Raw genomic sequence first — 26,942 nt, forward strand, 5'->3', positions numbered from 1 at the left:
AAAATGAGAAGCAGTGGTTTTAATAAGTATTTAACATGTTAGTAACTCAGTAACGTTTTGTGTGTGTGTGTATATGTGTGTGTGTGTGTGTGTGTGTGTGTGTGTGTGTGTGTGGGTGTGTGTGTGTGTGTGTGTGTGTGTGTATTACAGCTTTCCTGTGATGTTAAGTTGGATCCCAGACCAGAGTACCACCGCTGTATTCTCACCTGGCATCACCAGGAGCCCCTGCCCTGGGCACAGAGCACAGGTCCGCGCGTGCACACACACACACACACACACACACACACACACACACACACACACACACCACACACACACACACACACACACACACACACACACACACACACACACACACACACACACACACACACACACACACACACACACATTGTATACGACTTACTCACATGCATGATCTCTGTCCCTGTGTCTCCAGGCAACCAGGTATCCAGCAGGCTAATGTCAATGCGTAGCGCCAACGGCCTGCTGATGTTACCTCCTAAAACAGAGCAGTATGTGGAGCTACATAAGGGAGAGGTCGTGGACGTCATGGTAATCGGACGGCTATGATGCAGGTACATCAAGCTCTCGTCCTGTACATATGTTTGACTTTGTCATAAAGGTGAGAAAAACACAGACAGTAACGACCCTCCAAACTGTTTCTCTCCCCAGACTTCAGTGTCAGTCGCCAACAGTTACCATGGCAGTGCCAGAACTTCCTGTCTGGACAGGAAATGGGCGGGGGGCAGGAAGTGATGCATGTCTACCTGGTCACCATTAGCTGTGATGTCATATGCAACAGCCAATTGGAGCCAGCGCAGGCTGAATCCTCATTGGTCTGCTCTGAGGAGATCACTGTATTTCAATGGAGAAAAAAAGAGAAAAGAAATATATAAAATATGAGATTTATTCTGTAATATTATTACTATCCTGATGATAATTATTATTAATATTCTTAATTAATATTCTATTTATTATTATTGATTGAATATTATCATCTTAGTAGTAATCATGCCCTCGTCTCTCCTGTTCATTTGCTTTGTGCGTTTAACATGTTTCCCTGGTAGATATAGAGATGTAGAGATTTCCCCTTACTTCTTCCATCTCTCTCCCCCTCCTCTCTCTTCTTTTTCTTCCTCTTCTTATTCTTCTTCTTCTTCTTCTTCTTCTTCTACTTCTTCTTTTTCTACTTCTTCCTCTGCTCTGGCGTCCTTTTTCCAGATACTCCTTGAGAACCCGTCCCTGCAGTATTACTACATCTTCTCCTGTAACACACTGACCCTATCATCAACATTGACAGATATGAACTAAAGACATTATAAAGACATCTTTTGATTCAAGCTGCTGATATCGTTTTGAAGCTGCTGATATAGTTTGTGCCGGTACAGTAAATATGACTTTTTTTTGCCAAAAAAAGGAAAAAATACAAGGATCCTTTGTATTGTTTTTTTTTTTTGTTTGTTTTGTTTTGGGTTTTTTTGTCAATTTCAAACCATACTGAGACACTACAGCTCATCATCACTCTCAGTGAAAGCCATCAAACTCTTGTGAGTGGGTTATTGGCTCAGCTTGAGGCAGGACTTAAATCCTCCCTCACCACACTGGTACGGTCTGCTCCGACATGAAATATGAACAAGATCATTATAATACAATACATAATGACTTTTATGATCTGTAGTTATATCAGAGGTGGGCCACACTGGCAGTATTAGTATTACGCTAACCCTGCATTCAAGTGCTGTTTGATTTACATGAGTTTAAGGTTTACACCATAATACTACATTACGAAATTAAAATCCTTTTTTCTTGTTTTTTTCTTTCTTTTTTTTACTATTAAAAGATTAAGGCTGACTTTACTCTATATTTTTCATATGGTCATAAAATTCCTGCAAAAAAGACTGAAACCAACAACTTGTTAGTGTTTCTCTTTCCCACCTTGTCTGTGGCTCTCAATCACAATCACAACCCAATTGGTTCCTACTGAAGATGAAGATTTTTAAAGGGATAGTTTGACATTTAAGGAAATACTTTAATTCACTTTCTTGCTGAGAGTGAGATAAGAAGATTGACTCTTCATGTTAAACACTAGAAGCAGGGGGGAAAAAAAACAGCTAGTCAGGCTCCGTCCAAAAGGTGACTAAATCCACCTATCTCCACCACCTACTCATTCAGAACGGGTCAGAAACATATAGCGCCAACTTTTTTAAAGGCTCAGTCATTTCCTAAAACAGCTGGGCGGTGTTACTCCAACATAACGGAATAGTGCATTTATTGTGGACTACCTTTAGTGGCAGATTGATAAACTACTGTGTGTGTGTGTGTGTGTGTGTGTGTTCATGGTAGTGAAAGAATATGTCACCCAGTGCAACAGGGAGGAATATCAGGCTTTGGATTCACACACAGTAATTGTCAGTGGGATAATTTAATGTTGGTTTTGGTCTTTTCACAGGATTTGGTAACACTAAGAAAAATGTAGAATATTATCATTCTTTCAGTAGCCAAAGATTACTAACTATACTTACAGCTGGTCTCGAAGGCTGGCTTCGTTTTTTGGCCTCCATCTTTTTTCCAGTTTGTACCCATAAACCACACGAACGTGAACACAGGAGCTTGAATGAGTCGTGCCGTACTATATTCCTAACTCAGAGAAACTCTGACCTGACATCACTTGAAAGCAGGGTGTCGCATTCAGGTGCTCATAAACTATACAACTGGTGTATTTCTACCATGACAGTGTTAAGGTGCTTGTTAAAGTCAAAAATATCAATTCACTTCAAGGCTGTAAATCAAACGACATCATTTGACTGCTTCTCTTTCGATGTACTGTATGTAGTCTGAGCAACACTGAGGAACATAGAAAACCTTGTGTGATATTTAGCCCACGACAAGAGCTTAGTTTACGCCTAGCATTAACTAAAAGTAGAAACTGTTGGTTGCAGTATCCTGCTGATTAAACACTGACCATAAATTGTTTACCAATTAACAAGGACAATTCAAATGCATCATATGCAGTCTGTGTGTCCCAAGCATTCACCAGTGCACCATACCTTAACCTCTCTAGTTCCTCTGATTCTTCCTATCAGTGTGGTCAGTGCCAAACAAACCCACATGGTCAAAAGTCTAATGCTGCATTCAGGTCATGTTGGAATGACTGGTACAAAGCTGTGACACTTACTTTAATGGTACTTCATGACACCAAGATGACATCATTGATATGTTTTTCTCTGCTGCTGATCTTCTTGTTTCAGTTACTCCAAGAAATGTAAAGTGAACATTATTTCCAGATAAGAAGCTCCTCTCTATCTTTCCTCTATGACCTGAATACTGCACTTTTCAGTGTTTCTGACCTTTGACCCCTCTCCTTATAGGCTGATGCCTCCACCTCTCCCCTCGTTCCTCCCTCTCCTCATATTTCTCTTTTCCTCCCCACCGACTTCACACTTGCATGCCCATAAAGGGGGGCGTGTCTTTCTCTTTGGGCAGGACTAATTCCAGGTGTGAGACCAGGGTGCAGCACCTGGGCGTGGCTTCTGATCTGACTAAATGGTACACTTACGATAATTCTTGATGTGATTATTGGTGCGTAAGAAGAGTTTTCCAAAGTCCTGGCTCTGGTACCAACACTGTCTTCTCATTTATTCCTTTGGCTCAGATGTCAGAAACTTCCCAGTTACCTCAAATGCACCATATATATCTATACGTGGCTCATGCTGGGTTCATGCCATGTGATACAGAGTGGGTGACAATTTTGTGCAAGAGTTTAAAGGCAAGGATCAATTGACTGGAAGGCCCACATCCAAATTAAACAAAAAAGTATTAAATTGAAACACATACCATATTTGTTTTTTTTTCCACATTCAGCAGCTCATATTTACAGTTAACCCATTATGACGTGAACGCAGCATCAGAGCATATCCTGGCACCTGCCCAAGGAGGACCAATCAAACCCAGATAGATTCATTTGAATAAGAAGAAGCAGGTTATTGTTAAACTGCCTTTGTACTGAGTGATTCGTAACACTGGACTGAACTCAGTGTCACACTGCACATACTATAAACTATGACCAGCACTTGTAATGAAGCAATGACACAGCATTCTACTACTACTGTATAAATATGATGAAGAGGATGTTTTTTCTGTAATGATATCATTGAAACTGAAGATGAATTAATAAAAATAATCCTGATTATTCTGTACCTTGTGTTTGGGCAAGTTGTTTTTTCTCAGGTAGTCAGTATGTAATGACAAAAATGATCGTCAGTGATGTCGATTTGTCTCTGAAATAGATTTATTCAAAAGGAAAATCTGTATGATACAAAGTAGACAAAGAGCTACACACATGACTCAATCCATGACCCAGTCTTTCACTCAGGTTGTAAACTCAACAAATGATACTAAAGCAGTAATCACCATTTTGAGGTTTGGCATATTGTGTGATGCAGTTATTTAAGATATATTAAGTGGGTGTTTTTGTATTAATAAAGCACTTTGAACTACATTGCTTGTATGAATAATGCTCTATGAATAAAGTTTATTATTATTATTATTAAAATTTGGGATACACTTGGCTTTAATAAGCATACATGGTAAATTTACAAAAACATCAGAAATATTAAGGTAGCCAACACATTTTCAGATGCATTTTTGTTACTACCCATGTTTGTGGTAAATTTTGGCTTTTTTTCTTTTTTATAAAAATGTAAGAAAGGGAATAATTCCACTGTACAGGGTTCACACACTACATTGCATTGTAGCACCTCGCGTCATTGTTTTATCTAGTTGTTGGCATGTTGGCTCCTCCCCCTGTCTGGAGGTGGAAATGACAGTCTGAGGAGGAGGAGCAGGACAGAGGTCTGCGCTGCTGGGTCCAATAAACGAGTAGCAGGGCTGTCAGAGTGAAACTGTGAATTAGAGAAAATAAAGCCAGAAATAAAAGTGCTTGGATTAAAACTAACACTTATTCAACAGTTCCCGGTTGGATTTAGCAGTTAAATGAGTGCGTAGACGGCTCGGACACAGTGAGTATTACAGTGTTTTCGGTCTGGTCTGAAGTGGCTTTGTTATCAACAGGTGCTGCTGCAGGAAGGAGCAAGTTAGCTAGCTAGCTGCTAACGTTAGCCTGATAACGTTAAATAAAATTGACCCACAGTTGCCAATAAAGTAAGTTATAATGGCCGTGGCTACTCGCTAAACTGATGGGAAAGGTTAGTATCAGCCGAAGCCACCATATTTCTGCTGAACATGAAGCTAATTAGCTTCTCACGAAGTTACTTATGTATGACTTTGATAGTAGACCTGGCTAAACAAAACAGTAATTTCTCTTAGCTAACGTTACTCACCTAGCATGATTTGTAGTTCTCTTTCAGTAAGTTGCTAGTTAGCTGTCACTCTGTCAAACACAGAAAGAAACTAACTCACCATTTTAGCACCATTCATGCTGACGTTATGTAATTGTTAACAGCAGAGGACTGTGTTTAGTGTCGTTTTGTCATCTGAGGTTGGTGTTTTCACCCCGTAGCATTGGCTAATGTTGTAAGTTATTGTAATATTACAGCGTGTGTGTTTTTCTGTGGTTATCAGAACAGATTCACTTCTGTTGAATTAAGAAGTTAAGATAGTGAATGAATCGAGACGTAGCTCTTTCATATGCATACAAAAAGTCTTACTCATAGGTCTTACCTGCTGTGTGCCTACAGGAAAAGAAGAAGAGATAATAACTGCCGTATTTTTTTAAATGGAGTAATCTTATCTCTGTTAGAGAACGGTATGGATTGGGTTGTGCCAACATAAGATTTTACCAATGCTATTTAAAACAGTATTTAACACGATTTTCTTTCTTTATATCTTCATCTGATTTGCAATCTTAAGATTCAGGATTGTGGTTGTCAGATATATTGTAATATATTGTGTCAATGATTCAGGGTGAAAAGCCTATGTTGTGTTTGTCAGATACAAAACCTTTGGAGGATAGGTTTGAAGAAATGCAGACACAGATATGTAAAGACAGCAGAGAAAGGCAAACATGTTACCTAGTGAATGTTATCAGTGACAAGGCGCTGTCTTGAAAAACACTGACATTGAAATCACCTAATGTCAGTGAATGATTCTTCCTTTGCAGTGTCATGCTGTGTGCCTGAGGCTGTCTGTGTGGCGTTGATGATAACATTATGCTGCTTTGGCAGTTTATCTGACACATTGTCATGGCTTAGTGTTTTGTGTTCCTTATAATCCATTGGCTCTAGGGAACAAACACTTAATGACTAGTTGGATTTGAAACACACCCAATAACTGGTCAGCTTTAGGCACACAAACTTGGGACTTAAAAACAGTTTTGGAATACAACCTTCATTTTTTGCATTCAATACAGAATTGTTTGGTTATTTCACTGAATTCCAGGCAGTGGGATACACTTCTCTAAAAGTTTAACATGTGGTTATATGCACTGTATACATTGAAATGTGATTTATACCAAAAAGATCCTGATGAAACTTGGGCTTGTCAAGTACCAAACCAGTCCAGCATGCTGCTGTTGTTATGGATAGTTTTTTGGTGAAGGCTTGACCATTATATTCAAGTTGGATCAATAGAATGCAAAAATGTTGCTGTGGCAAAGAGTGTTGATTTTAAATGTATTTATTTTTAAATGTATTGTGTAGTGTGTAGAGTTTGTATGTTGGTTCTGTATGCTATGTGTAGGTGGGGTTTTGGTTGGACCAGAACAGCGGGGCGAGGCCTACAGAAGTGAATGTTGCTGGCTGACTGACTGACTAAATGATAAGGTTTCAACACTGGTCTCCACTCTTTCAAAATAATTTGGCACCATCAAGCAATGTTGCCAACTTAGCACCTTTGTTGCTAGATTTACTGACTTTTCAGAACCCTTTAGCAGCTTTTTTTTAATAATAATAATTAAAAAAAGCAACAAATCCAGCTACTTTTTGAATAAAGCTTGCGAGGTTCCAGTATTGCCCTGTGAACGTAAGGTTGGGCACACCTTTCTATGCTGACCACACAACAGCTGACATGAATGAGTTTCTAACTTTCTCTGTGAGTGATCAGTTTACAAGTAAATATAGGCGATTTCACAGCACAGCCATTGTCTTGAACCTTTGTGTATGGGGATTCTGTCGGACGACATTGCGGTTATAAATTAAGGATTTTAGCCGTGAGGAGCAGCAGATGGCTTGGAAGTGACTGCTGGTTAACACGAAGTCTTAATGGGACAACATAAACAGAAAAACAAGTAAATGACAACAGTTTTCCTGGGAATTCATCTGTATTACAATACTGCCGATGTTGTCAATGAAAGTAAGAGAGAAGCACACAGATAAGGGGCTGAAACCAGCTGACACTAGGCTGAATGCAAATAGCCTACGATGTGGTCCAGCCATTTCAAATAGTCTTGTTTCTGATGTTGCATATTGGCATAAATATTAACGATTGATACATTACTGACAGGTCTGGACTTAACAGCAGCTAAGAAGCCATTTTTATGTATCATAATTCACAAGTTAGTACAGTAAAAGAATAATTCAGTATGTGTTGTTACAAAATTAATAGGTTTTCATAGGATTGGACTATATTTAAAACATAGGAGGAATGTGTAGCTAGTCGACAGAAGGTACCTTACCTTCAGTTATAGTCTGTGTTATAGGTAGGGCTGAACAATATGCCAAAAAAAAAAAAAGATCACAACTATTTTGACAGATATTGCGATTGTGGTATGAGTTACGATTTTAGTGGGAATGGTAATTTTTCATTTCATTATAACTGAAAGAAATATAAAATGATGGTGCGATTTTTGCTGGGGTGTCAACTCCTGCGATCTGGATGTTGCATTTAGCTATATTGCAATTTTGATAATATTGTGATTAATTGTTCAGCCCTAGTTATTGGCTGTCAGCCCAGCCAGTTACCTGCAGCTGTATAGAATACTGTATAGGACAGTATGTGAACTCTGATGCTTTGAAACTTGGCTCTACAGGCAGGAATGAGGTCACATGGCTATGGTGATAAAGTCAAGGCTGACTTTTACGGACACACATGAACACACAGAGAGAGAGCTGGTGAAGCAGTGAGGTGAGGGCAGCGAAAAAACCACCCAAAAAACAGAAGTCCTCTGTTCTCTGGAATGCTCTCTCGCTCACTCTCTCACTCTCGTTCTCGCTCTGGTTCTCTGACCTGATTGGGACCCACAGTTAGGCTGTTGCCAAATCAACATGGGTCACCAAATCAGGGTTAGACTGATGTAGCCACTTCCACTAGGCCTAGTCTTGTCACCTGGTCAGTGTTGCCCACCTCAGATATAATGAAGGTTAGGTTTCTCCAGCCTTGGTTAATCAATGTGCTTAATTCTGACTGTCAGTACAGTTTAAATATTGTAAAAACTTAATGTTTCTGAGGCTATTCCACGATATATATTTGTATATGTTTAATTGTAAGCACGTGGTTGACAAATATTAGAGAAATATCTGTTAAATCTTTCCACAACTATTCATTGAAATATCAATTCCTAGTTGAAAACTAAGCTTTTTGACAGCTGTTCATCTTCTCTCATCATTAAGTTTACGTCCGCGTTCCCTATTTTCTCCTTCATTTTGGCTCTTTTCCTCTTTGTCTGGTACAAGGTGGTACAGCCCTTTTTAAGAATGTGCGTGTATGTTTCAGTGTGTACTGTTAAACACAAGATAAGAGTCGGCTCTGCTTCTGCTCCCAGTGACATTCACAACACACACACAGACCTGCTGCTTTACTCACTGTGTGTTAGTCACAGCGAGATTTCCAACATTATTTACATGTTGTGGCTATAATGGTGATCCTGACTGAGACTGAGAACTTTTCTGCACAACTTTTTGTCTTGCTTTTTCCACTCAGTAGAACAGCACAAAGTAATAGTGCTTTTCTCTTTTCGTCAACATTGTTGAGGATGTCGTTGTCTTTTTTGAATAAACCTAATTGGAATTATCAAGGGACAAAATCGGCTCAGTCTTTATGTTCAGAGTAAGGACACATTTTGTGACTGATACGGTATGTAATTGAACTCTACAGTGTTTGCCCTCCTTTAATCCCTCTCTTTCTGCCACTCTCTCTATGTCTCTTTACCAGGGCCAAATGTTTTAATATGTACCAACAGGTGAATATCACTCTTGCTAGGGTTCCTTAGAGCTGTGCTGCTTTACTTTATACTGCTGTGATGATCATTGTATTGTTTATAGCTGTATTTAAAGAGTTGATGAGCAACAGAACATAAACCGCTTGTAGAATAAAGGAGGAATTTCACTGCTGGAAAAGGGACCGTTTCTTAAAACTAGGTCACCTTTGTAGTATGCAGTTATTTTTGAAACTGGTACCATATAGCCAGAGAAAAAAAGCAAAAAAAGGTTGTATAAGCAGCCTCACAGTAGGGGTGTAAAAGAATATTGATACACTTGAGTATCATGGTACTATGTTTTGTGCACTTGCAACTTGTACAATACAAATAACTCAGTCAATGCTTTATTTCATTTGAAAAGACAGCATTTCCATACATAGACTGTACTTGGTTGGCCCGCTTAGCTAGATTAAGACCCATCCAAGTAGACAAAATCACTCAGTTACAACTTAGGTCAATCTTACATTAGAACGCCTCATTTCACTTTTCAAACTAAATCATTTTTTGCCAAACACCATTTGAGTTGCATGTGCTGCAGTTACTTAGTGGGGACTAGAGGCTTCTGTGTGTAGCCTCCTAGCTAGCATCTACCTACACCCTGCATTTGAGGCGTTTAAGGTACATACGTAAATTGTAGCGACAGAAAAAAAACGTGTGTTACATACTTTGGATAAACCGTAGCTACTTTCTGTAGCAGAGGGTCGTCAGTATTGCCCCATGAGTTGGGCTTTCCTTCTGCAGTCACACCTCTCTATGCTGACTGCACGGCAGCTGACGTGAATGAGCTTCTTACTTTCTCTCTGAGTGATCATTTTACAAGTACATATAACCAAAAGCACAGCTGTTGTCTTTAACTTGTGTCTATTTTGTCAGACAACATTGCGGTTATAAAATCTGGATGTTAGCAGCAGCTGCTTGGAAGTGATCACTGCTAACATGTTGTCTTAATAGGCCACTTTTCAGTTTGTATTTCAAACTTGTTCTGTGTGGTCACCAGACGTCCCAGTTTCCAGTTTCAAGCTGTGTGTCCCGAGTCCTGACAAATATGAAATGTTAAATGTCATGGATTTCAATATTGGCTACCAAATTGTGTACTATTCACCACAATTATCATTATTACCTAACCCAATATAAAAATGCACCACACCTCTGAATTCAGGGCTGATATCCAATGAGTCATAGGTAAGCATCATAGGCTATGACGCTGGTGGGTCTTTCTGACAGTATGCAGTTAGCTGTCATTCTGAAGAAAAGCTCCAGGAGGTTCACTCCTTCCCTTGTAAGGTACCAGGCAACGAAAATGCTGTGTTCATGGCGCCCGTGGTGTTGAAAGATGTACTCGGGAGGTTTGGATTGAGATTTATTTAGATCCCCATTAGCCACAGTGTAATAGTGGCTGCTCTTCTGTGGTCACCACAGGTTTTTAAATAATCCTTCAGTGATAGAACATTAACATTAATACATTGGCTCAGTTTCTTTGCACCATATATTCTTTGAGTTCTTGATACAGCCATGGAGCCATTTCATTTCCCACAGTTTGTTGTGTTTCAGGGGCATGTTGTCATTAACTGGTATTAACAATCCTCTTTAATATTATTTTTGACCAGATTTTGGAACATTAGTCCTCTCTCCAATTGCAATTTAAATAATGATTTCTACAGCCTACTGGAATTGATGTTTTTGAGAACATTTCAGCAACATTTGTTAAAAATAGATCAATGCAAGTCGACGATTGTCCTGCGACATATTTTTGTTGGCTTTCTAATAATCTGACAAATTACATGTATGTGAAATAATTGTCCCCTCTCCTGATGAGAACGTCTATGGTGAGGGCATAAGTGCATGAATGTGCAGAACACTTAATGCTCCCGGTTTAGGGGTTTGAAAATATGGTCACTATTGTTCTGTTGTCTGACAACAGAAACAGTAAAACATATAAATGAGAACACAGAGAGGAGGAGAGAAGCAAACAGACAAAGGGCAGAAACCAGTTGACACTAGGCTGAATGCAAATACTACGTGGTGCAGCCATGTACTAGGTTTTGACCTGGTCCTGTTTATTGTTTGTTTTAGAGATACACCTGTCCACACGAGGCTCACTGTTGTGCTCTTCATCTTAAAAATAGATAAATAAAAGAGAAAGAAGCTGAACACAGTGAAGTTTGTTGTAGTGAGGATAGTGAGTAGATACTTCCTCCATGGGTGTGCATCTGCCACACCGACGTCACACCACTCATCACAGAGCACCGGTGGGTGTAGCTAACTGAGCTACCCCAGCTGTAGGGCGTCTCTTTCAGCAGCAGTTGGAATGAAGGTGGCCACCTCCTCTTCCATACGCTGCTGTGTCTTTACATCTGTATCCAACATTTTTTCATGAAACTACCGCTTTAGTAAATACACGGGTATTTTACTGTCAGCGTTTTGCTGTTGCTATAGCAAGAGAACCACATGGCGGGGGCTTGTTTTGGCTCGGACATGCCCTGTGACTGTTCTTGGAGGCAGACCTACAAAGAATGAGGAAGTACAGCTCGCAATCTAAACAGGTTGCAAAACTCCTCCTGATGACATCACCTGAGGGAATTTAACAGCTATAAGCAGAGAGATAATTTCATATATGGAAGGCAAAGGGACATTTACTGCCATTCATATACATGTACTCTCCAAACTAGAAATCGGTGAAGTCGCCTTTGTTGCTGATGCTGTGCTTTTGCCAGAACTAACAGTGCACTGCACCTGTTGTTTTAGCTGAGTATACAAGGTTTTGTTTTAATACCCTCAAGAGGAGCCAGTCGCTGTTTGTCATTGTTACACATCTTAAATAAACAAGTAACACAGAGATAATCCTACAGTAAACATCAGACTTTGAGTTTATAAAAACTCTGCTTCATGTCATCACCTGCCGCCCTAAGGAGGAAATAGAAGCATCTTTGATGAAATAATGAGCTTATGACATAATATGTTGCCACGTGTCATTTATTGTCACGTCAGTGTGTTTATTTTGTGTCTTTATATGTTTATTTTAAGTTGAACACCATGAAATTTGTCAATTAAACATTAAAGTTAAAAATCTAGTAACCAAAAGCAAACACTGCAAAACGTTTGGGAGTGTATACTTGGTATAGGAAGTGGTTATGGGATTTTAACTAATATCTCTCTGTAAGCTGCTGCTCTGGAATGTCATTGGAGTATTTAACCTCTTTTTCACATGCATGGATTCAATTATAACACACTGATTCATATTTTCTCGCATCTCACTATACCAGTGTATGACGAAATAGCTACTTTCTTTTCCCAAGTGATGTTTCCACACGTGGATTTCTTTTTTTCAGAAGCTCATTTATTATCGTAGAGGAGGAGGAAGCTGTTGACTGTAGCCATCAGCTTTTGAGTTCAGTGGATAAAAAAACAACTCAGATCCTCCGCTTTGCAAGAAAATCAAAATAAAGTTAACTGGTTGTCTCCAGGTTGTCATTCATTCATGACATTTGCATAAAGTTGAACTTTTCTCATCCTCATCATGTTGTAGTGCTACTGATTTGACTTTTAACACTTTAGCTTCCTTGCCTGCAAATCAGTTCTGGGGTCTTGCTAAACTGATCCTGAATGCATTCAAAGATCTATTATCAAAATAGCTTCTTTTGATTAACTAATTTATCAGTTGACCAATAGTTGCAAGTCTTAAAAAAAATAATGTGAGTTGTTTACATAATTTCGGTTGCAGGAAATCATGAAATTACAATGTTTGAAGAGTACAGAGAGCATTTTTCTTAAAATATCTTTACACAGTATCAGTAACTGGGTTTCCATCACATTTTTGCGCAAAATAGAAGTGAATTTTATTAGAAATGTCAACATAACACAATAGTGGATGGTCTGTGTTTCCATTGAGTGATGTTTTGCAGATAAGGCTGGGTTTTCTCCTCTTGTGATATTGTTCTAATTAAACATGACGACAGATTTCCAGCAGTCCGCCTCTTGGTTGGAACTGACTCCCCGAGACCTGATATGACAGGAGCCGTGACTTGAATGCGAAAAAAGTGTTTCCATCTCACTTTTGCAAAATATTGCTTTGTCAAATAGTCTAAAGAAACACCTCATGGGAGCAGAGGCCTGCTTGAATATGGCAAAAATCATAATCACAATTATTTTGATCAATATTGAGATCACGATTATTTAACACGATTACTCATTGACTTTGGAAACACCACGCATTTATTGAACTTAAAAAAAATTAGTATTTTTAACAGTGGACTTTCTTGAACTTTAAATAGATTTGAACGGAAAATTTAATAAAACAATTAATTAAAAAAATTATATAAATAAATAACATAATATATATCTAAATATATACAATTAAATATAAAAATAAATAAATGAGATCAAAATGAATAAGATCAACTATGTTGTGACATTAGTGTACTTCCACAACCTACTAACATATATTCAGTATATAAAAATAATAAATAAAAATAAATTAGACCAAAATAAGGTAGATCAAATGTGTTGTAGTGCACTGCACCAACAAATTGAAAACTCATTGGTAAACTATATTCAACATATTCCGCTCAGTAACTGGCCCGACTATATATGGAAAGTCTCTGAACTAGCAAACTGCTCAAGATGACGCACTGCCACGTATGTTGGTAACATACGCCGAAACGTAACTAGGAAGTGGATGGGGGGAGGGTTTTTGTAGGGAGGATGAAACTTGTTGCAAAACAGAATGTGACATAATAGTAATTTTTTTTTTTTTTTTTTGCATTATTTAGGAGTTTTTTCAAAAGATTCATGGCTTTCTATTACTCATTTGTAAGTTTGTTATTTCAAATTGTGTAAAAAGTAGGTTAATGGAAACACAGCTGGTGAAATTACATGTTAACACATTTCTTTTTTTTTTTTTTTTTTTTTACTGCAGCTGAAGACAGTGATTAATCTGCTATGATCGATAAAATATTTGGTGAAGTATCTGCATTTCCTTCGTCTATTTGCTGTTTTTTGAAGAATCCTTAATTTTCATTGTTCAAATGTGAATAGTATTGCTATCGAGATATTTGGCATAAATACAGAGTTATGAAATCTTGTCCACATCGCAGCCGCAGCCCCCAACTCTTTATTGGAAGAGCTTTTTTGTTTCCCATAGCTTTGCCTTGAACTGTTGCCTCAGCACGACACGCATGCTTAGACACATTCATGCATACACACCAGGGGGTAAGCTGTGGTGACAGATGGTGTTGTGTGTGTGTGTTTGTGTGATGGGGGAGTCCTTGCTTTAGGTTATAGCTGATCAATCCTGTGTGTGTTTCTTCAGCAGTGCAGTCCAGGCAGATACAGTCTGATTTAACCAAGTCACTATAGTCTGAGTTGGAAACAGCTGCAGGTCTTCATAAGCCATAGTACAGGCTTTTCCAGCCAAACTGGGTGTCAACACCAAATCCCACATCATCAGCCAGAAACACTGATCTTCAAACACAGCTTTCAATGAGAATGTATGGATCACTACTCAGAGCAGCTCATGGATCGGTTTCCTAATGGATCTGTTTCCTAATAGCTTTCCACAACAATAGTATTTAAATGGGTAGGACAGAATACATGTACTCAGTTTGGGCACCTGTTAGCAGTACTGACCTGTCTCAGTATCCAACATCAACGCTCTGACTCATCTGCCAATGGTTAGTGAATCACAGAACTGCTGAGAATTAACTTTGAAAGCCAGTGTAATCAATAAACACATCTTCCAACAGGCATAAAACCCTTAAATGAAACTTTAACACACACACACACACACACACACACACACACACACACACACACACACACACACACACACACACACACACACTATTTAAAAAAGAAGGTTTGACAGTTTAATAATTAATACTGCATTTTGTCAGGTGTGACATGCAGCCAATCAGATGCCTTTTTCATAGCCATTCTGTTTTATGTGATTTTCTCTAACTCAGAGAGAGAGTGCATGGTGGGTAGCTGAGACACACCAAAGGCTTCATATAACTGAGCCATGCCATTCTTATGTTAATGTAATTTGTGTTAATGTTAGGCCCTGACCTGGTTACTCAGGTAACAGCTCATGTCAACATTGTAACTGGAAAAGAAATATCATAGGAAATCTCATATTCCAGTTGTAGTATTGACAATGCAAACAGCTTTTCACCATCTGTACAACTGCCTGACACGAGCACTACCAGTGGTCAAACACTCCACACTAAAATCAAGTTTTGAGAGTTGATTTGAGGAAAATAAATAAATAATTGAGGTGAGACATCTCCAAGAAGTGTTACATCTCTAGCAATAATAATAATAATAATAATAATAATAATAATAATTATAATAATGATGATGATAAACTTTATTTGTATAGCACCTTTCATATAAGAAATGTAGCACAAAAACATGTTATAAATAATAATGTAAAATGAAAAACATTAAAAAACATGTAATATTAGATAGAATAATAAAATTAAAATATTTCATATTTAATTTGACTTAATAACAAATCATTAAAATAAGTGATTACATAGAAAGCAGAAAATCGGTGCAAAGCAAAGTACAAAATTTAGTTAAAAGCTAAGGTGAAGAAATAAGTTTTGAGTTTTCTTTTAAAAATACTTAGTGAGCCGGCCTCTCTGATATCTATAGGTAGTGTGTTCCACAGCTTCAGGCTGCAACTTTCAAAGGCTGCATGCCCAATTTCCTACGGTGTTGTTGGGAACCTTCAATAATAATAAAAACCTTCTAAAAAGTAAATTTGGCAGCATGATACCAAAGCTGTGTCCCTAATCCATACTACGTACCAATTCTGAGTATGTTTTAGGTCTGTACTGTGTTCACGGTTGAATTATGACAACATTAAGGATACTCTAATGCCAGCACAGATATTAAAGACTCCTTGGATTCTGTGAGATATTACTTTTCATAGCAGGAAATGCACAGGTGTAAGTAATGCAGTGTTCATGTCATATCATTTAAACTGTAATTACAAAAAACAGCTGGGTGGGAAAACCCATTCACATTAACCTCCAACTGGTATTTGTGAGTTGCAGGTATTGGGAATTTATATATATATATATATATATATATATATATATCTTTTGAGGCCATATGAACTTGAAAAAAGAAACAGGTGTAAACTGCTTGAAGGCACACACTTGTATCTTTTTTAATTGAAGTAATTAGTAAGTGATATTTGTTGTCAATATTCCAAATCTGTAATTTTAAATATTCTCCATTCAAAACTTTGATTGTATCCTTGTTGGTCTTTTTTTTATCATTAATTTTGGGTTGGAACAAACAGAAATAAATCTTCCTCTTAAATATGTTCAGATCTTCATCCAAGTCACAATTATGAACAAACACAATATATTTGAACTAATAACACAAAAATCACTGTATTGTTCTTGTCCATAATAAAAAAACATCATTCAGACATTGACAGTGACGCTGGAAAAAGGATGAGAACCCTGCAGCCAATGGCATCAAGAACAGCTAGCTGGAGTCAGGCGCTATCAAACCTGGAGTCCAGTCAGTGAAACAACACTGGAGGTGTGGGTTGGAGCTACTTTGACCTATAAAGCGTGGTGTGTTGTGATCACTCACACACACAGCATACATGACACATACTCCCCTCCCCCATCTATGGAATTTTGTTCCCAGGGCTGCTCGGCATTCCTCACTGCTGCATCATGGGACCTCTGCTCTCTCTCTCTCTCTCTACGTGTGTGTGTGTGTGTGTGTGTGTCTCTCTCTCTCTCTCTCTCTCTCTCTCTCTCTCTCTCTGCTTGTAAGAGATAGTTGTTATTGTGGAACTCAAAGATAAGGCATCCATCCATCTCTGTGTTTATTTTTACCTCCTTTCTCTATCTCTCTCTCTGTCTCTCTCTCCATCCATCCACTGTTCTCTCCCACCTCCTCCCTACATAGTACTCTGTTCAGTGTGTGTGTGTGTGTGTGTGTGTGTGTGTGAGACCACCCGGTGGCTGACAAAGCTGTTGTCATGGTTATATGTGTGGAGAGTGGGGGACTGTCATGACATTGTTGTCTCTGAAGTGCTGAGGAGAGAGAGATTAGTAGAGAGAGGTACAAAGTGACCAAGTTGTATCTTGTGTTTGTCATAGGTTAAAGAATATCTGGACCCAAATTCAGGCTCAAAGGCTGGAGTGGTCGAGGTCAAAGATTTATTCAACAAAGAAAAACACAAAAGTCTTACTTAGATGAAGAAACCAAAATGCAATCAGGGGTGGCAAGGAGTCTAAAGGCCAAAAGTTAGGAACGCCAAGTCTAACTGACAAAACACAGGAAGTAATGAAGGAAACTGAACCTGGAAAAACTCAACAGAAACAAAACAGATGAACTGACAGAGACTTAAATACACAGGGGAGGCATGGGTAATTGGACACAGGTGAAATACATCAGGGCAGGGCAGGGCAGCCAATCACAAAACTAGAAAAGCACAGGTAGTAAAATAACAAGCAGACACACAAGGAAGTAATTTTAGAATAAAACAGGAAATAAACAATGTCATTATAGAGGCAGATGATGACATGATCATGTTGTGCTCTTAAAGTAATACCTATCACCTGTATCTGCATGATGTTATATATTGGTTGACTGAATAATGGCATGAATAAGCAGGTGTAAAGGACTTCCTGTTGAAGTGCTCGGTGAATGTATCTCATAGTCAACTTTAATGTTAAGCTCTGGGAGCATAGCGAAAAGAAACCTAAGAATAAGTCTGATGGGAGTGACTGGATCCAGAACTGATGGAAATCCCTGTCTGATCGACTGAAGCCCAATATATAGATTTATTCTCTTTAAATCCAGTCAGGAGTCGTCATGAAGAACAAGCAGCTTGAATCTATAGTCAACAATATCATCATCATATCAAAATACTACAGCCTATACATACATGTTGTTGCACAAAATCCCCTCCCATTGTGTCGAACACTAGAAATGAATTTCCTGTAGTTAACAATTATATAGAAATGTCAAACGTGCCTCACGGATCTATAAACTTATGTCTGAATATAATGTCTGTCTGAATGTCTGAATTTATTCTGATCTTGTAGTTCTTTGTTTTTATTTAATTATTATGTCAACGGCTCAACTTTCTGTATTTGTATTTTCCGTCATGTTATATTACTTTTAACATTTCAACATCATGTTTGCTTTGTGTTTGTGGTTAGGAAAGGAGGATTTATCATCCAAGTGTTATAAATGAACGCTTATGTGTAAGTGCAGTTGGATTTTGTCCTCACTGCGTTAGTCTTTTCCTACGTCCTTATGAATTCTCCTTCACATCTTTCCATGACCTCATGAAGTTTCCCATCGAGGACATGGAGAGATGTGACATTGACATGACTCTTAAAGGTAAAGCCTACAAGCCTGATCAGCGTGCCTGATTATCAAACAGCCTGAGTTTCTAGCCTCACTGGAGGTGATATCAGTGTTATTCAGTGTTATCTTGACCACTATCAGATCCAACAAGATTTTATCCTTTTTTAAGTGTTCCAGTCAGAAAACGTAACCAGATGGTAAACTAGTTTATACACAAGTTGATTAGTGATGCAGAGATTACACAGGTCAGTTGTGTGGTTTGCTGTATGGTGTCAATTGTGACTTTCTCAAGCCACTTTTTCACACAAACCCCTCTGTTATTGAACACTCATCCAGCCTATGTTTGACCAGTCATACCAGACTGTTGGTCACAGGTAAATAAGCATCTGATAGTCACCATTCCCATGAGACCTGGGTCTGATGGGGTTACTTCAGGAAACATGGCAGCTAAATGACTATGAAAATGCCTCGTGTTGGTTTTGGAGGAACGTTGGGTTACAGAATCAAACTAGATTAATTACATTTTCTTGCTCTCTCCACAGGTGAATCATGGCTGCCCTGTTTACCGAGCTACCCTCCTAGACTTCCGTGATATATAGACATACATATACCTAAACATCCCTGGAATATACACAAACGCACACACTGTTGACTTTTGTGTGTGTGTGCGTGAGGGATGACGACCTCCCATTTGAACGGCCACGTTGCTGGGGAGGGAGGAGGAGGAGGAGGAGGAGGAGGAGGAGATGAAGAGCTGAGGGGAGGACAGCAGCACCGAGAAATGGCCGTCGACTGTCCAGGAGAGCTGGGTGGTCGAATGCTGCCACTCCGACGATCTGCACAACTGGAGAGGATACGACAACACCAGGTATACACACACACACACACACACACACACAGTTGTTACTCAGTTACACAGCTGTTCATCACTCTTTTACTCGGGGTTGCTGTACTAGAAAGTGCAAAACAAGAATGGAAACAGAATACAAAACAGATAGTGTGCTACGTCTCAATCACTAGCCAGAGTCCGTCAGCGTATCTTTGCATGAGCTGACTTCACAAGAGCTCTGAGGCGCTTATACTTTATCCTTTCTATTTTATGTTATTTTTACATTTCCACTGAACTAAATTCTACAATGAAACATTTGAATTTTTACTCCAGTGCATTTCTGACACCAATGGTCTCTATGACAGTGACCAGAAGGATGTTAACACGGCAAAGAGAAAGAGGCACTTACATTTCCCATAATGCTGCACAATAGCGTCGTTAATTTAGTTCTGTGTGAACTAAATGAACCTCCCCTGTGGGTCGGTCTCCGCCCTCTGCACATATGATAAAGCCCCCTGCACTGCGTAGTGACAAGGAATGGTTCCAGCTTCACGGCCGTTCAAAAATACATGTTTATATACGTAAACATTCAATGCTGGTGACAGTGACATCATCAGTGTGTGGACGTGTTGATGACTGCACGCTCTACCCAGGCACCACCCGTCACCTAAACACCCAAACTGAGTTTTTCCAGCAGGTGAGAGTGTGTCTGACATGGACAATCTGCTGTTGTGAACCAAAACTCTGGAGAGTTCATATTATAAAAGGGCTCATGATCACCTGTTCTGACTCATCGTGAAACATAAGAATATTGTGTAGTAGGCCTGACAGGTTTCAGAAAAATATCCAATTGCACTTACAATTGCAGTTATTAGCCAATAGGTATGTATTTGTATTTGTGCTACATAGTTTTAAACTAGATATGATTGTAACAAAACATTATCAAAAACATATCTTGTTCTTACATACAGTATCTTAACATATCATCTGTATTCAAATGAAGATCTGTATTTACATTTAAATTAAAACTATACACAGTAACAGATCCAACATCAAAGTGTTTATATTCATTAAACCTACCAGTGTTGTAGTTCCCCCTCCCCCCTTGATTTAACATTTAAAACCACAGTAAAATGCTTCTGATCCAGTGATGCATCAGTATTAACGATCTAATAATGTAAGTCTGTAAGTGTGATATTTGTACATGATGCGAGCCTCCAGGTAGCCTCCGCCCTTTCAGCCAATCAAATGCTAGCATGCCTAAATCGGTTGTCTTGGAGAAGTAACCTCTGGGAGGGGACATCAGAATGATCTAATTTAACTTCAAACAGCGAGTTCCCTCAAATATTGGTAGTGACATGTCTCTACTGTCCATATGCAAACCTACGCCTTTGAATTTCCCCCTGTTGGTCCCTTATGAACAGCAAAGAGACACAGCAAACCATCTCTGAGCTATATGAACACTGGCAGGGAGCGTGTTAACCAGACAACAGAGGAGATTCCTTTTTTGTTGTTGTTTCATTAACTCACAGAATTGACACTAATTAATTACAGCAGGGTAAATTTACTGGTGGCAGTCGTCATTGTATCTGGTGAAATCAGCAGTTACTGACTTAGACTTTCACTTTCTAGAACTTGTTAAGATGCACTGTGAATTATCATTGAGCTCTTGCAGTTTGAACATCGCACTCTTTCTAAATTTTAATATAAAAACAATTAACTGTTCAGCCCTATTGCGTAATTGGCATTAAGTAAAAGATCTGTAAAAGAGCTTTGTAGCCGATCACATGTCAGCATGTACAGATCTCAGATAGCTTCTGTTTAACCGAGAGAAGATGAAACTCCTCATTTCCAGGGGGATGTTAGGTTGATTTTATTATTGGGCCACTTGATAAACAAGTTGATTTTAGATTGGCCGATTATTCAATGTAAGAATATATTGTACAATGTATTGTACATTGAGTTACAATGTGAAGTGGAGCTACAATGATATGTTTTCCTGTCCGTGTGTGTGTGTGTGTGTGTGTGTGTGTGTTAGGAGGACCTCCGACGTCGTAGAGAGGAGGAGGGTCGGCAGCTGGACCTGAACGCCTCACTCAGGCTCAGGAAGCTCTCCCAGAATCCCCACATCGGCATCGACAACCCCACATTCCTGGAAGACACATACATACCGCAGCAGCCAGCGCTCGGCAGCCAGCACACACAAGCACCGCTGGGTACAACATACACGCACAGCTAACAGCACAACAGCACAACAGCATTTCAGCAAAGATCTCAGAGGGAAAGGAAATAATAAAGAGGTTGAGGTGAAAGAGATGTTGGACAGATAATTCAAAGAGCCACGGAGAAGAGGGAGGGGGGGGGCAAGAGGAGGGTAAAAATAAAGAGATGGAGTGAGGAAGCTGGGAGGGAAAGGAATGTAAGGAAGACATGTCTGCTGTCAGGGAGGGAATTCCTTACGGAGGGAGAGAAGGACGTGAGAGGCTCTTGAGGGCGACTTAATTAAAACGTTGTCAGGGGTGGTATTGTTTACACACTCACGTAATCACACAAACAGGAACACACACTGTAGAAGCGAAGTCTCGACTAGGAAATGAGAAGCTCATTCAGACACACGTTACTCTGAAGCCAGAACAAGCAAGTTGTCGCCTCACATCATTTGAAATAAGAGTGATTTTAAAGATGCGTTTGATTTGGATATTGACGTGAATGTGTGTGCGTGTGTGTGTGTGTGTGTGTGTGTGTGTGTGTGTGTGTGTGTGTGTGTGTGTGTGTGTGTGTGTGTGTGTGTGTGTGTTTCTTGCAGAGTTGGAGGAGTTGTTGCTGTCACTGAAGCAGGTCCGGGGCTGTCTGTCCGACCAGCAGAGTCAGAATGACATCGAACTGGTACTTGCACTACTAAACAAGGTAATATGAAGGGAATTAGATGGAAAGAGCCTTGGGTGAATATGTAATTGTGGTATTTTTCAATACTTTCTGACCTCCAAGGTAAAAAGAGATTTAAAAAGGGTTAGCAGTGTCGTCTGAGCTGCAGTATCCGTGACAATGGGGGGGCCTCACAAGACTCCTGCAGCTGCAACGAAGGCTTCGCTTTGGGAGGAGGAGGGTGGAGACTACAGTTGGACAATTACACTATTTTTGGAAGTGATGAGCCCCTTTTGTACCAGTATCACATTTTATTAAATTGGATGACTTTCATTGCAAAAAAAATAAAAAATAAAAAATGGAGTGTTTCTCCTGGTCAGAGTCAAAAAGCCTTAAATGGCCCCTGTTAAACCACAGGAATCTTTCCAGGAACCCAGGAACCTTTTAGGAGCTCAGAAACCCAGAGGAACCGAGTTTTAGTTTGGGTTTCTGAGGAATTGTTCCTGCTCCTGGGGTCCAAATTTTTAATGACCCAGGAACTGTCTGGGTGGAATTTACACTGCGGAATGTTGCTGACTAGTCAAACATGAAAAATAAGATATCTCTATTTCACCCCAAATGTATGATTGGTTGCAAAACTGCTGCAGCTGCAGTTCACCACTGTATTTAAGACCAGAATTGCTGCTGTCATTTGATGGTCCTGTATTCTTTTGGAAGGTCATTGCTAATATACTTGTAAACCAAAAAACTGTCAAGTTACCACTCTGTCTTAAACCATTAGTTACTTCTGTCTTAAATGCATTAGTCAGTCAAAAACATGCAAGCACACATTCCTAGTAGATTACTTTGTAACAATAATGGCTTCATTGTGCTGTGTAGCTGGTGACTCTTGCAGTAAAGTAATCCAGTTCAATTCAATTTTACTTGCGTAGCGCAAAATCACAACAAACATTAACTAAAGGCACTTTGTAGAGGAAGGTCAAGACCTTACAAACCCAACAGTTGCCACAGTGAGCAGCACTTGGCCTCCAACAGAAACCTCCAACAGAGCCAAACTGAGAGAGGGAGAGATCTGGATCCTGCAGCTCCAGAGTCAGAGATATCTGCAGAACGAGGACAGAGAGAGAGAGAGATAAGACACATAGTTAATGAGTGTCTTCTTTCTCAAACTTTCTGTATATTCAGAAGAGAGAGAAAGAGAAGAGGTGCTCAGTGCATCATGGGAGTTCCCCCAGCTGTATAGGCTTATAGCAGTATAACTAAGGATTAATAATTGTCTTCTTCAAATACGTCTTCAGACTCATGGATCTATTACTCTGATTGGCTGTCCTGAATTCTACTTCATTTAGTGCAGCAGATAAGCTGTGGAAGGTTTGGTGCATTTAGAGACTAAATCGTGAAACTTTAGTTTGTTTTCAGATGTGGAGGCATCCCAGATGTCACCTCCGGGACAGGGCAGGGCCCCCTGGAGTAACGAGTGTGGTCCAGACCAAATTAGCATGTTGGCTTCTGTTTAGAATGATTGCTAATGTGCTAGCTAGTCATGTAATTCCACAGAACACAGCAGAAGTTGTCAGTGTTTTTAACGAGCTATTATAGCTACCTTAACACCTGGAAACGGTGGGGTCTGCAGTCCCCTGGAAAATATGATGCTCTAAGCAAAATTATGGCGCACAGATATAGCAGCAAATAAACATCTTTATTAGAACAAAAATGCAATTTTGGCAAAGATACACCTGATTATAGTGGAGGGATGGGACCAAAAACTGGAAAAATGTAATGCTGAGGTCAATGACCTCTCAAGGTCACCAGAGGTCAGATACAAATTGCCTCCACGTCTGAAATAAAACTTTGGGGTGTGTAGATCATATGCTGAAACCTTCATGCTTTAGTCATAAAATGCACAGTTGGTTTGCCTGTCTGCTCCGCTAAATGTCTCACCGTGCCTGAAGCAACCTGCCACACCCACACAGCCCCTTGTGTTTCTTAATGCAGAGCTGTATTCCCACTTACCAGCCTGTATGTGTCCCATTCTGTACTAGGTGATGTTTGTGAAGAAAAGTTCTTTTTCTTTTATTATAATTTTATATGATTTTTGGTTATTCTGTTCAGTGGGGCTAGAGAATTTTGCAAACTGATCTGAAAAAGATCTGTATGGACACAAATTCAAGCATTTTCGGAATCGGCTTCACAACAGTAGTAATACTGTGATAGAAGCTGTTTTTAGTTGCACTTTCATTTCACTTTAAATTGATGTAAAAACAGGTAGAGTGTGGTGAAAGGACAGCCTAGATGTGCTTCATGTGTGAGCCCCAGTTGAGTGGATCCTGATGGAACTTCCTGCTGTCTTTTTCTTCCTTCAGTCTGATTTCCAGTCAGCGCTGAAGATCCATAATGCGGTGGCCACCAGCATGCATCGACCCTCTCCTCCATACCCACACACACAGCAGGCACTGCAGCTGGCCATGGAGGTAACACATGCTTATCCAAATTACATGTATTTCAAATGATCATTTATTTCCCATTCCTTGACAGTCTTTATTGCATCATGTTCAACTGACACAAAGCTACACACACACACACACACACACACACACACACACACACACACAAGATGACAGTCCAGGTCAATGAGTGTAATAATGGGCTTGGAGACAGAGCAGCTCTGTTCCAGATCAATTAGAGATGAAACACTAGTGCTTACAGTACGTACACACACACACACACAACACACACACACACACACACACACACACCACACACACACACACACACACACAAGATGACAGTCCAGGTCAATGAGTGTAATAATGGGCTTGGAGACAGAGCAGCTCTGTTCCAGATCAATTAGAGATGAAACACTAGTGCTTACAGTACGTACACACACACACACACACACACACACACACACACACACACACACACACACACACACACACACTCCTCTGCACGCTGCTACATACACACAGAGCCAAACTCTTTTATTCTGTGATACCACTGTCAGTTTCGGCTCAAACTTTATTTTAAGGCCGAACTTTTGGACTGAGCGACATAAAGAATCAAACTCTGTGATGGTAAATTATTTTACGACTGATAAACATGTTGCTAGCTCTATCAGTGCTCCAATTATTTCCCTGCTACATTGTTGAGTTGGCTAGCTGATAGAGCTATTCATGGCTCATTTCACAACAACGCATTATTTCTGCTTTGTGTTGGCATCTCCACCCACATCTTTGGTTCACACTGCACTCCTATAAGCATGTTCCTTTGTCGTTGTGAAAGAAGTGGAAACGAAATAAGAAGAATTGGAACGGCCACAGTGTCAAAGACAAGAACTCAAGCCACCTTTAGTTGAGGTCCAGCTCAGAACTATTTTCATTTTAGTTTTGGATTGAAAGACATTTAAATCCTTACCCATTTTAAAGTTCAGTTACATTGTGCACCCGGCGGCACATTTCACAGTTTGTCTTCTCTCATTCTCATACTACAAAATTATGAAATAGTAGAAAATATATTTTTCAGAGCCCAGGTAATTCTATCCATGTGTCATAAAGCTTTCCAATCAATTTGTTTTCCCACGTCTCTTTGCCAGCAGTATTTTAAAAGTTCTCTCCTGTCCTCCTCCTTGTGAAACTTGTCTCTATTACTATATAAAGACTGAGTTCTGCTCAGTTCACTTGCATGTGCTACAGCGATAATGTACTATATAATAGCTATTGTGATGATGGGTGATGATGTTTTGTGTTGTTGCCCTGGTTTCAGGTCAGGAATACCATCCAGTCAAGTCAGAACAAAGAGGGACTCGAGCTCCACAGCCTGCTGTCAGACACACACATCCAGGTACAGACACACGCACACGCTCAAAGCTTTATTAGCAAGTAAAAATGATAGCCGCAAGCTGCAATTCACAGGTTTGAGCCCCTTGATTTGGATCATCTGTGTTCAACAGAGAGAAGCAGCCAAACTTTTGCTAATTATGTGAATAAACTAAAAAGCCATTACTGTCATTAAAGGCTTTTTTATTGACCTGTAGGTGTGAAGTAAAGAATTTTTCCCTTTTTTTTTTTTTCCTGTTAATTATAGCGTCACTATGTGTCCGATTAGGATCAGATTTTTTATTAAGCATTTACACATCATTTGTAGTTATGATTCCAACTTTCGTGTCTCTGACTCCTTCCAGCTCTTTGCAAATTGAGCAAAGGCTTGAGATGGCACATATTGACGATTTTGGTGAAATTCTGTCAACCAGGTTTTGAGGTACACATATGGTTAGGGCTCAAAATGTTCTTGGTAGGCCGGTTCCCTATCACGGCCGGAAGATAACTACCAAGTTTTATGATGTTGGACAAATGGTTAATGATTTATGGGCATTATTCGCTAAGCCCCGCCCTTTTTGAAGATATTTTGATAGATGGCGGCCATGTTTTTTGAATGATTTTTCCTCATTTATCATAGAAATATGTACCTCAGTCTCCTAAGGCCGTATACGAAATTTGGTGTTGCTAAAGTAAAAATCCATAAAGTTCTATTCATTTGACTATTTTTCACATCAAGCCAATTAGCAAAAAATCCATCATGGCAGACTAATTCAGTCCAAGATGCTGGACCTGTGTGTCCGATTTCAAATCAGTCAGACAGACGGTGTGAGGGATGTGGACTTTCCAAAACTGGCTTTAATTACAGCGCCACCATGTGGCCGATTGGACTCATGGCAATTTGAGCAAATCTGGCAGAAAATTGATAACA

At 39.5% G+C, this 26,942-nt stretch overlaps 2 protein-coding genes across 6 annotated transcripts in view; both read left to right on the forward strand.

The window, feature by feature from the left end:
* Positions 1 to 4,199, forward strand: part of gphna (gephyrin a) — a 35,550-nt gene extending 31,351 nt beyond the window's left edge. For all 4 annotated transcript variants that reach the window (XM_056392874.1, XM_056392876.1, XM_056392875.1 and 1 more), the window contains 3 exons: positions 151 to 247; positions 440 to 578; positions 676 to 4,199. In XM_056392874.1, the coding sequence (XP_056248849.1) occupies positions 151 to 247; positions 440 to 573 (231 nt within the window). In that variant the 3' untranslated portion in view covers positions 574 to 578; positions 676 to 4,199. The remainder of the gene's footprint in view (positions 1 to 150; positions 248 to 439; positions 579 to 675) is intronic.
* Positions 4,200 to 4,776: 577 nt separating this feature from the next.
* The window catches only part of pals1a (protein associated with LIN7 1, MAGUK p55 family member a), a 29,628-nt gene continuing 7,462 nt past the window's right edge, over positions 4,777 to 26,942 (forward strand). Inside the window, exons 1-6 of one of the 2 annotated variants that reach the window (XM_056392879.1) lie at positions 4,777 to 5,021; positions 19,045 to 19,370; positions 21,370 to 21,547; positions 22,138 to 22,238; positions 24,560 to 24,667; positions 25,959 to 26,036. In XM_056392879.1, coding sequence (XP_056248854.1) covers positions 19,179 to 19,370; positions 21,370 to 21,547; positions 22,138 to 22,238; positions 24,560 to 24,667; positions 25,959 to 26,036 — 657 coding nt within the window. In that variant the 5' untranslated portion in view covers positions 4,777 to 5,021; positions 19,045 to 19,178. Of the gene's footprint in view, positions 5,022 to 8,861; positions 9,031 to 19,044; positions 19,371 to 21,369; positions 21,548 to 22,137; positions 22,239 to 24,559; positions 24,668 to 25,958; positions 26,037 to 26,942 lie in introns of those variants that run through there. The other variant, XM_056392880.1, reaches the window with a different exon arrangement.

Source organism: Seriola aureovittata, chromosome 13 (genome assembly GCF_021018895.1).
Source record: "Seriola aureovittata isolate HTS-2021-v1 ecotype China chromosome 13, ASM2101889v1, whole genome shotgun sequence".
Classification (NCBI taxonomy): Eukaryota; Metazoa; Chordata; class Actinopteri; order Carangiformes; family Carangidae; genus Seriola; species Seriola aureovittata.